The following is an 11,293-nucleotide window of genomic DNA, read 5'->3' as shown; positions in this document are numbered from 1 at the left end:
CGTTCGATAACCCTAAAGAGTGTAGGGCAGCTTCTTGTGCCAATCTTTGTAAGCCTAAGTTATTATCTTTATGATCGTGATTATGTTTTTATTGGTAGCCAATACTGCAACATTCATTTGAGGATGATAAGGCAACTACTTTTAATGATCGATGATGTATTTGTTTAACACTTTGAGTACTTATCCTAGAAAGAGATGCACATTGTTTAAGATCAATGCGTGAGGAGTTCCATACAGTGCGATGATATTGTTTATAATGAACTTTGTGACATGAGATGTCTTCAAGAACTTGTAGGATTGTGCTTCGACCAACTTGGTGAAATAATCAATAGCCACGAGGATGCATTCATGTCCATTTGAAACATGATGATAAATCTTTCTAATGTTGTCAATCCCACAAGTTGAGAATAGCCATGTCCACGTCATGTTGTACAATAAGGATGTCGGAGTATGTTTAGATTAGCGTATACTTGACATTGGCAACATCGAGAAGCTATGCATTCTTGTAAAAATAAAACTTTCTAAACATACCTAAATAAATTAGAAATTTTACTAAACAGCTCATCTAAAAAGAAACATTCCCAAAAATATATTATTTAAACATGTTATGTTATATTTAAAGTTATATTTCTTATTTTATTATAAATATAAAGATTCAAATCACATTTCAAGTAACAATCTACAAACTGAAACTGTAACAATGTTAAAAACTAACAATTATTTCTTAATAAAACATAGTGTTAGAAATTCAATTATAAATAAAAACACATTAAAAGCATCAGCAATAATTATTATTTTTAATTACAAATTACAACACTCCAAACAACAATCCTGTAGAGTGTTACTTTTCTTGAATATGCTCTAAGTGTTACATTATAAACACCTTGATAAGAAAGAAAATTTAAAATTTTAATGAGGTTCAGGATGGAAAATTGGCCCATCTTAAAGGTGTAAACGTGGAGTGGCTTCAAAATCACCATGGATAAACAAATGCAAATTCTAATTTTCTTTTAGTTAAGAGAAATTGGCTTTGAAGTCCAACAGAGTAGTAGTGAAGTATGAAGCTAAATGGATTATTCTTGGATTTGTCCCAGTTGCTGATAATTCACATAGTCAATCCCATTCAATCTTGTGCAACATAAGATTTGCTCCGGCATGTCTTCCCCTTTGTTCCCCTGTTTTTATGGCCAAACAAAACTAACAGCATTGTGAGATACATAAACATTTTGAAACTAATCGTAACACATACCAAAATGTATTCCTAATCAAATTATAGAAGAAAAAAGTGTTTATAAATGGAACCATAGCCACTGCACAGGATTCGTGACCAAACAAACAGACAATAGGTTTCCCAAATAACGACTGTAATATTATTATAACAATAACCATGATCAATTGGTTTAAAATTAAACTTATATTTTCAATTTGAAAATTACTAACAAGGAAGCTTCTTCTATAAGAAGATTCGGTAGTAAAGTAGTAGAAGGCATAAAATCATGCCTGAATTGTGAGACCAAAGTCCAAGATGCAAATCTTTAATCTATCTAGAAATGCTTCAAAGCCTTTCCTAGAGATGTAACTGAATCTGTGCATGTCCAAGTCAATCTCAAGATAGTTCTCATTTTCACCCTGCCAAAAAGTCGAGCACAATAAAAAAGAAAAAAGTTAACTTGGGAGTCTCTAAACCTTTCCAATAGAGATAAATAGCCCTCATAAATGCAATTAATTAAGAAACAAATGGATATACCAAATAGAATTCATGTTGGGGACGCGAAAGCACAGGCTTCTCATTGTAAGCATGCATAAGCTTTCTCTCTGCTGCACTTAAATGAAGGTCCTCCACGTTTACTACACGACCCAATATCTTGAGCCTTTCCCTGAATGGTACAATTGAATCAACTGGGAAACTTCTCACTTTTTCTACTTCATCATCGATCAACCTCTGTCCCAAAGAAAAAACATCTCATTGATTAACCATGTACAAATATGGCTACCATAATAGGTTTTTTTGTTTTCTTAATTGATTAAGAAGCTTAATTTCAGGATTTGACTATTCAGAACTAACTAACCAAACATTAATAAAACAGTACTAGGATGGACATTCAGCTAAACCATTTGCCATCTTACTCTGATATGATCCTGAAAAGAGGAGGGCAGTTCTTTTGAATAGCTTTCATTTAATTTAAAGTACAATACTATGCTCATTCCTTCTCCATCAGGTTCTCCGTGGAATAATGTGGCAGGATACAGTGGAATCTGCAGAACCGTACAAAAGAAATTATAGGAAAAATAAATGAGGGTGAAATCAAATTCTACAAAACCAAACAATATCTTCTTCTACTTCCAAGCACCAGTTAATGGCATGGTACATTACTTCAGTAACATAAGAAGAAAAGACGGATATGGACAATTTCTACAACTCCGGAAATAATGTTTGCTCTCTGTAATTTCAAGTCAAATGAAACTTAAAATTATATTGAAAAGAAGATGTCGCAGATCAGAGCAAAAGGATTTTTCTGAACATGTAATTTGAAATATATATATATAAGAGAGAGAGAGAGAGAAGAAGGCTTGGAAGCACCTGAGCATTTACAACAAGGATTGGCGGGAGACTCCCAGTAGAGTTCATGACAGGAAGTTCAACAAACCGAGCAATATGATCAACTTTACGTGGAGATAAGTATACATCAACTCCAAATGGATAATATGCAGCATAGTTTGGAGCAGGTTCTTTCTTCTTGTCCCTGTCAAATTAGGGAAATTAATATTTGAAGTTATAAAATCAGAGACACCGGTCTTGACAATCAAGCATGCAGCACTTTGAAAGCACACATGTATTCCCAGTTATCTGACCTAAAATAGTTCTCTCCCCGGACCTTGAAAGTACATGGTTCAAGATGCGACCAACTGTCAAGTATTTTCTTTTCTACTGGACAAAATGGAACCTGAGAGCCAGCTAATGGTCTTTGCAGAAGCATCTTTGAAGAAACTGTGACAAAACCAGGAAAAAAAAACAAGATAAGAACTGAACTTTAGGATCTAATTCACCTTCAACAAGAAAAGCCTTTTATATCAAAATGTTGTATGAAAAATTATTTTTTGAATTTATTTTCCCAACGTGCATTTATAGAATCAAGTTAGTTGTTTGATGTTTGAGACATCATGTTAGTTGTTTGAAGTTTGAGACATATTGTACAGTGCACATTCTAGTACACATAACGGTTAGGGGTGGTAATCATTAAATAATATGAGTAGATTAGGAGCAGTTATGAAATGATTTAGTTAAATATTTGTTAGTTTTTCTCTCTTCTTTCTCTCAATGTATTCTCCCTAGCAGATTTTATCTTCCTCCACTATTTCAATTGCTCTTAGAAAGCTAAAAGCTTTTATCTTCTCTTCGATTTCAAATTATAGTTCTCTTATTCATGTAATTTAAAGATTTATACATAATTATAGTTGAAGGTATATCATTGATATCATAGCATGTTCCTCGTGCCTGTGGGTTACAATCCAAATTGTTGCACTGGAGCATATCAGAATGAAATCCGCAAGTTGACCAGTTGGACATCATTCTGTAGAAAGCTCTATCCCTTGCCTATGGAAGAATCAACTATAGAAAATTATGTCTCTCTGAGTTGGACGATCAGAAACGAAGAAGAAGAATTAGTGGTAGTAGAGGTTACATCCATCGCAGTGAAATCGTGAAGGCGGAAAACAAAATCCCTTGGCCATCTCGCGATCCAAGTAAGAACATAACCTAGAGAAGCAGAAGGTCTCAGATGAAGAGTCGCAATTTGTGGTAATGACATCAAGTATAACTCTAACCCTTATTAGAAGCCAAAGCTGTCTTACGAATTCGTCGATCTCCTGTTTCTGATTGCTTCCACCAAATTGCATCTAACTTCAACAAATTGCAATTCATAAGTCTTCAGACTGGTTCAAGAACAAAACCATCAAGCGATTCATAAGTCTTAAGACTGATTCAAGAACAAAAACAATGAACTCCTGATTTCCAACTCATCCATGAAAATAAACCACTTCCTGCTGAAGTCGTAACGTTTCAGTGTCGGTGGTGATTCAGAATTCCTTTATAACTGGTTCGGACAACAGAAGAGAAGTATGTTTCTCTTTGAGAGTTGTGAATCTGCTGCTTGCTTACTATTGAATTTTGGAGTGTATATTGCTGAGTATCTATTGGAAACGAATTTGTGAATCAACAGTCAATAGAACTTGATACTGAAGTGAGCTGAACTAATTCTGTGGAGTGAAGGTGCTTCGGCTGAATAGAAGGCCCAGATAGAAATTCAATTTACTGTTATTTTAGAGGACAGTAGTAAGGGTTGCTAAATTGAATTTGGGGCTTCAGGAAAGTGAAGTTAATTTGAAAATGACTTTTCCCAAGTTCGGTGACAAAGACGGAGAAGATGTTGAATATTGGATTTACGAAGTAGAAAGGTTTTTTCGGATTAACAGTACGTTCGAACAAGACGAGGTTGCGGAAACTCACTTGAGGTAAAAGGAACTTCGATGGCTCAGAGAAAATGTGGTCATGAGAAGTCTCAGCAAAGGTGTAAGGTCCTAACCGGTGCGTCGCAAGTACAGCTCATGAGCAATTGACGATTAACAACACAAGCAAAAGAAGGTGCAACCAGAATCGCAAGAGTTGATCGTGAATCAGTGTCAACAAATAGACTTAAATCATGGAGAATCTGATGAAATTAAAAGGCAGAGACAGAAGGACGATGACGAAATAGCAAGATAAAAATGGGAAATCGATCGTCAATTTTTTTTTTATTGAAATCCGATGAGTTACTGAAAGATTGAGAGCAACATGACATCTGCAAAGGATGTGCAACAAGCGACGCCTTCTCCATTGACATATTCCGCTCCGAACAAAGACGAAACCCCTTTGGACGATGATTACTCTAAAGTGGAAGACGAGCCTCTTCTTGACGTCTTTTCTTATAAAGAACAAGTTGAGACACTGCACATACTCCTGAGAAAATGTGACTGTCTCGATTTTGGGTAAGAAATCCGTTGCAATTCAATTTTAAAAGTTATTACCTTAGTACACTCCAAAATTGATCACTAACAGTTGATGATCAAAAAGATGATGATCAAAAAGTTGATGATCAAAAGGTAGGACAAATAACCAACTTTGATTCTTATGATTGTGAATGAATTGACTGAAACATGGCTCACTTTGTGTGACAATTGATTCTTTTGGGAACATTAAAGACCGAATCTTGGCCAACGACCCTATGTTTCAATCATGTATTGATTCAAGGCCAAAAGTGAGGTACATTTTGTTGGTTTTAAGAACTATCAGATGATGAAAGTTGTTTTGGAAGAAGTTTTTGTCATAAGACGTTAATAAACTGCAGATACTTAGTATGATTTGAGGAACCACCTGATAGCCTAAGGAAGCAATTCCGGAGATTCATATGGTTCGAGGAGCCACTGAATATTTTGGAGTTTCATTTGAATATTTCGTACTGACGTTCATGGACGAACGAAATTAATGGGTATGTAGTGTTACAAGGAAAAGGGATAGGGCTAATGCCCTATTGTTGAATAGGGATAAATAAATAGATTAGTATCAGTTATATTGTAGCATAAAAATTAATTAGTTGAATACTCTTGTTAGAGTTTCTCTCTTCTTCCTAATGTATTCTCCCTAACAGTTAAGGTTTTATCATCCTCCATTAATTCAATTGTTCTTAGCAAACTAAGAGTTCTTATCTTCTCTTCTTTCTCAAATTATAGTTCTCTTATTCATGTAATTTCAAAGTTTATACTTAATTCTAGTTCAAAGTATATCATTTTCATCTTTCAAAATACAACATGAGAAGTGTTGATCACTTTGAACTTCATATAACTGACTCTATGTAGGAAATCATGATAATAAATATGAGCTTTGAAATTGTTGATTTACATATCTTCTTTTGCTTCTATTTTGAAGCACCAAATGTCCATAAGACCTACACTTCTTACTTCAAGGCAACTGAATGACATTAATAAGCTAACAGTAATTCCTATATAACTGGGATATGGTTTGTCAGATTAGAAATGCGCTTATTCATACTTAGAGAATCAACATTGTTTAGTCTAGGAGATTGTTTGATCTTGGGTTTTTTAAAAAATCATTAGAAAAAAAGTCATGTTTGATGCAAAAAATTGGTTTATTTGGGTAAAAATAAATAAAATATCTGTAGTTAATGATTTAAAATGTAAAAAATAAAGTAAGGGTATTTTGGTATTTTAGTTAGTCCTGATTGATGAAGGGTTATTTTGATTGAATACAAATAACTTCAATCACATCAATCAAAATACCATATAAGCCCTACTTTATTTTTCATAAAATTTAAATATTAAATACAAAACGATATTTTAGTCAGTTAAACCAAATAATTCACTTTTCTTCAAACAAGATTATTTAGAAAAAAAACTGTCGATAATTTGATGGAAGTGATTGATGATAGGATAATAGTGTAAACAATCCCTAGGTAATCTCTCAAGAATAATTAAGCTAAAAGAGATGATCAAAAACATTGAAGTCAAAGTGATGAAGACTATAGAAGTAACTTATTTATCAATAAGAAGCTTGCATGTCAACTAATTCACAGTAATTGAAGATTGGAATATAAGAGTTCTTGCAGACTCTTGTCTTTTACCTAATGAACAACCTGTAAATTGTTAGATTGTTGTAGACCAGCAGAACTACACCAATATCTAATCTTCCAACAATTTCTAACCATTTGCCTTTTCTTGAGCTCACACCATCTAATTGTAAAAAATTTCCAACGTGTCTCCATAAAAAAAATATAACTAATATGTTCATGTCTCATAGATAAGAAATTGATCAAATGGAATCAGTTAACTCTGACTAACAAAGAAATGAAGGCACTCACGCATAGAAGAACTTGAATTCCCTTCCCTCCATTTGAAGGACAGTTTTAAGGCCGCCTTTTTCCTTGCACTTGGTGGACTTGAGCTCAGCGATCTTCTCTTCTCAACCGAGGGCACAGTGGAAGCCAGGCAAGGCAAACAGTTGTTTGGAAGAATTCCACAATTGTCCAACACTCCATCCCTGCAATTAGTTCCATCTACAGAGGAGACCTCATCTCGGAACACTGGTTGTTGTGATTCATTAAGATGTCCTCTTTTTGAGTGAGAATCAACATCATCCGAGTTCACTGAAACTTTAGTAATTTCACTTGCAGAGTTGCGAGCAGAATTTCCAGCTGATCTGTGTATTTGATCAGTGGAAGATCTAACATCGTCATCTTCTCCACTAATATTAGCACATCTAGCAGGGTTGAAATTTGAAATTGCTACACCTTCAAGTCCACACGGATATACAAGATCTGCAACATGAATAGAAGCATTATTTAATTCAAACTTACTTTAGTCTCTTGTTTTGGAAAAATGTGAGGAACATTATATATTGACAAAGAGAAATAAAATAAAAATGATACTACCTTTCCATTACTTATTTTCTCAAGGGAAAACATAAACAAAAATAATAACAAACATTTAAAAGTGGTTCATACCATCAGCCACACTTTTAAAGTCATCGTCACAGTCGGACTCAAGGATTGCCTCAGAATCAAACCATGCCTCCTCCAAACTTCCTGCTTGAGAAGCAAATATTTTTATATATATATCAGTTAAATGTGAAGGAAATTGCAATAATCACGGCATTTCTTTACATGTACAAGATCTTGGGAAGCAAATAAAAACAATAACAATGATCTGCCTGTTGCAAAAATAAGCAATAACAAGGAAATGGTGTTCCATAAGTAGTTTGTAATGATAACTTTGGTCAACCTATAGTGAATCTTCCATCCATTTCTCCAAAGAAGGGAGGAGGTTCACGTGTTCTTGGCTTACTCAGGGTCCATGATAAACATTCAAGGATAAAACATGCATAAAAAACAGAAAGTAAATCCCTTTGAGACAATTGACCAACTTTCCGGATCAATTTCTAGCAAGCAAATCTGATACATATACAAGAGAGGATAATATATATAAATTGAGAGAGAGAGAGAGAGAGAGAGGGATGGACCGTGGAAAGCAGCAGGATTAGAATAGGAGCGTTCGATGGGGGGACATTTATTATCAAATCTGTCGAGAGATCTATCAGATAAACGAGAGGACGCTCTGCGCTTAAGCCCTTTCTTCCGTCGGCGAGTTCTTTTCTTGGAGGACTTCAATCGACCTCCAACGCAACTTTGGGGCGAGGAGACGCAACCTCCCATCCTATCTTAAGTCCTGGATGATCCGCTATCAAATCCCGATGATCATCTATCTATCTATCTATTTACCACAAATCCCCCTCCCTTCCCTTCCCTTCCCTTCCTTGGAAGAATCTGAAGAGAGAAGGGGAAGAAATAAAAAAAAAAAAGATTTCTGTTTGGTGAAACGGAGATGGAGGAGTAAGGCGAACCACCGCTTTATTGGCGTCTGTTTTCTTCTGTTTCACCTACCTATGATTTTCTCTTACTCCCCCGTCCTTTTTGTTACTTGTTAACAAGAGGAATGAATGAATGCAAGAAAGAAAGAAAAGAGAAGATACCACTGTGTGTCAAACACATTGACAAGGAAAGTAAAACGGGTAAGCCGTCACAAACACGACCGACGCTGCTCACGACTCACCTGCCAAAGGACGCATCTATTCATCCGAATCATATATTAATAATAATTTAATAATCTACTTTTTTTTTTTTTTTAACCGGCGATGTTTCTTAAGACTGGGTCGGTTACGTGTGCTTTCAAATATTTAATTATCACATGTATAAAATATATTTTATTTTAGTTTTTTTTATAAATTCTCTCTGTTATATTAATTTTATTTTAATTATCAAATTACTTATTTTAACGCAAATATTATTATTTTATATTTAAAAAATTTTAATTTTATATATAAAAAGACAATATAATAATTTAAAGAATAAAAAAATTTAAATAACCTACTTTTTTTTTTTTTATGAAATAATTTTTTAACAATATCCAGAATTCACAAATTGTGGCAAACACTTAAAATACAAATAAATATAAATAAATATATAATAATTTAATACATTATAAACACTATAAATTTATTTTATTTATCTAACTCTACTTAAAATACCATAATATATATAATAATAACATTTAATTGCAATAGTCAGGTAATCATTCATCACATGGCAAAGTCTTCAATTTGTAACTTATACGAGACACCTATTTTTACACTTTGAGATATTCAATGAAAAAAATTATAGTTTAATACGATGCTCATATTTGTTATTGGACTGAAAAAAAAAATATTTATATCTTTTGAAAATTGGCCCAAAAAAGCTTGAAAGATAACGATTCAAAGGTCGAATTTCATAACGACTATGTTTTCCCAACCCGTGACATGTTTATGTTGTACGTTTTGGAAAAAACTTGAATTTTGAGTATAATATTGATATTTACAAATTTGTGCAGAAGACGCTCAAAAAAGGAGAAAACAAAAGAACGTGTCAAACCACAGTGAACTCGTCAATCGAGGAGTCCACCTGGGCCAAAAAATGGGTCAAATACTAGTCAAACCAATGGAGGGAGTAGTTGACCGGTCTTTTGAGGTTGAAAATTGGCTCATTTGAAAAGGGAGTGAAAAAATTTCTATCTTTGGACATTCTCAATTTGCCAATGGATCTAGGAGCTTTATAAATTCATTCAAACTTCAAACTCCAATGTTGGATGGATTTTGATGATCTTAGACGTTTTGGAAAGGGAAATGAGTCCCCTTTCATGAGGTGTAGCCCGATCTCCCGTTGGTGCCCTCTAACTAGACGAAATCCAGTCATAAGTGAAAGGTGTCCCTGTGAAGTTTAATCTCAACACTTTTTCACTTAAAAAAAATTGTAACTTGAGTTGTGGTTGATGGTTTTGGATGATTCAAATTGGGTTGGAAATCTTACTCATGTACTGTTAGGTCAAATTATTTTGACTAAGGGACAAATAATTTAAACTAACGGAATTTTGATGATAAACTTGTGTAAAACTTAAATAGGAAGGAAACTAAGCCGTCTAATTGTTTTTGTGCAGGTGTATCAAAACGTGTTAAGTTAAACTTAACCTGAATCAGGTTCATTAGACATATTGGTTATTAGACATACTGTTAGATAAATTAGACCGGATAAAAATAAGAACCTACCAAAAAAATTCTTGTGCAGGAGAACGGTTAAAGAATTAGGTTCGGTCAAGTAATTCATCCGGTCAAGCAACACAACCGGCCAAGAACCTAACCGATCAAGAAGACAAGACCGGTCACATAAGAAGGCCAAAATCGTTGGTCATCCGGTTAACCTGAAGCTATGAAAAACCGGAAGTCATCCGGCTAACCTAAACAACCGACCGGTGCAAATAGATACTTTGAGTATCTGTTGAAGATGATACCAAAGGGACAGACCTTAATATTGCCATATTCATACAAGTCTGAGGACAATCTGCAGGCTGCAGAAGACCGTCCGACAAGATCTTTCTACTCCGGGATAAATCAGAGGCGCAACCCTCCAGGTGCAGACAATTGTCCAACCGACAGTTACCATATTAAGTAAAAGACAAACCTAGCCGGTTTGACCTATACACTGGAAGTCTAGACCGCCAGGTCTGAATCACTGAACCTCTACTCAACCAATCAGATTTAAGGAGACGAAATGTGACCGTTGGCACATTTCACTTATAAAAGAAGGAGCTGAAAAGGAGTAAATACAGTCACGAGTTACGAAAAACAAATTACAAGTCACAAGAGAAAACATTTTAAGAGTTACACCAACCCAAGTTATAAGTGGTCTTTATCTCTCTAAGGAGCTTAAGTGTGTATGTGAAGTAAGATTACAATTTCGGTGAGAATTGTACGAGTGTTATCGAGCAGCAAATAAGTCTCGATCGGATTGTGTTTGTGTATTCCTTAGTGAATATCCTTCTCGCGGTTTCGAGAGGAAGGGGTGACGTAGGAGTTTTATCTCCGAACATCCATAAAAAACATGTCTTGCTATTTACTTTCTGCCGGCTTTACATACTAACCGATTCTATCTAAACCGATTTACTGAATCCCAAAACCGATCCACTAAACTCCAAACCGACTTTATCTAAATCTGGTTCTATTCATCATGTGTGTGTGCTGCTTCAACCTGAAACAAACCACTTCCGCACTTGAACTCAGTTCAAGGGTTTGTGACAATTTGTGTAGTATTGAAACCCCGGTGTTAATCTCTAACCGGATTAAACACCAATCCTTGAGTGCAAACCGGTCAGACCC

The 11,293-nt window shown here is 34.7% G+C and overlaps 1 protein-coding gene across 1 annotated transcript; it reads right to left on the bottom strand.

Annotated features, from left to right (window-relative positions):
* Nucleotides 1-754: 754 nt before the first annotated feature.
* Nucleotides 755-8,510, bottom strand: LOC124914999. Its single transcript, XM_047455639.1, has 9 exons — nt 8,069-8,510; nt 7,554-7,634; nt 6,912-7,367; nt 2,854-2,989; nt 2,582-2,744; nt 2,128-2,256; nt 1,748-1,942; nt 1,501-1,629; nt 755-1,175 (listed from the first exon to the last, which is right to left on the bottom strand). Exons 1-9 carry the CDS (start codon nt 8,259-8,261, stop codon nt 1,074-1,076), a joined length of 1,584 nt encoding a protein of 527 aa, XP_047311595.1. The 5' UTR covers nt 8,262-8,510; the 3' UTR covers nt 755-1,073.
* Nucleotides 8,511-11,293: the final 2,783 nt, after the last annotated feature.

The sequence above is a fragment of the Impatiens glandulifera genome, chromosome 9 (assembly GCF_907164915.1).
Source record: "Impatiens glandulifera chromosome 9, dImpGla2.1, whole genome shotgun sequence".
NCBI classification, from domain to species: Eukaryota; Viridiplantae; Streptophyta; class Magnoliopsida; order Ericales; family Balsaminaceae; genus Impatiens; species Impatiens glandulifera.
This window is presented reverse-complemented; position numbering and strand designations above follow the sequence as displayed.

What these genes read in the sequence shown, in the direction of transcription:
- LOC124914999 (XM_047455639.1), bottom strand. Translation starts at nt 8,261, where the DNA reads ATGGGAGGTTGCGTCTCCTCGCCCCAAAGTTGCGTTGGAGGTCGATTG. An exon ending in CTTTAAAAGTGTGGCTGATG is followed by an intron (nt 7,368 to 7,553) that starts GTATGAACCACT and finishes TTCATGTTGCAG; the next exon opens with ATCTTGTATATCCGTGTGGA. An exon ending in ACTTTGGTCTCACAATTCAG is followed by an intron (nt 1,176 to 1,500) that starts GCATGATTTTAT and finishes CCATAAAAACAG; the next exon opens with GGGAACAAAGGGGAAGACAT.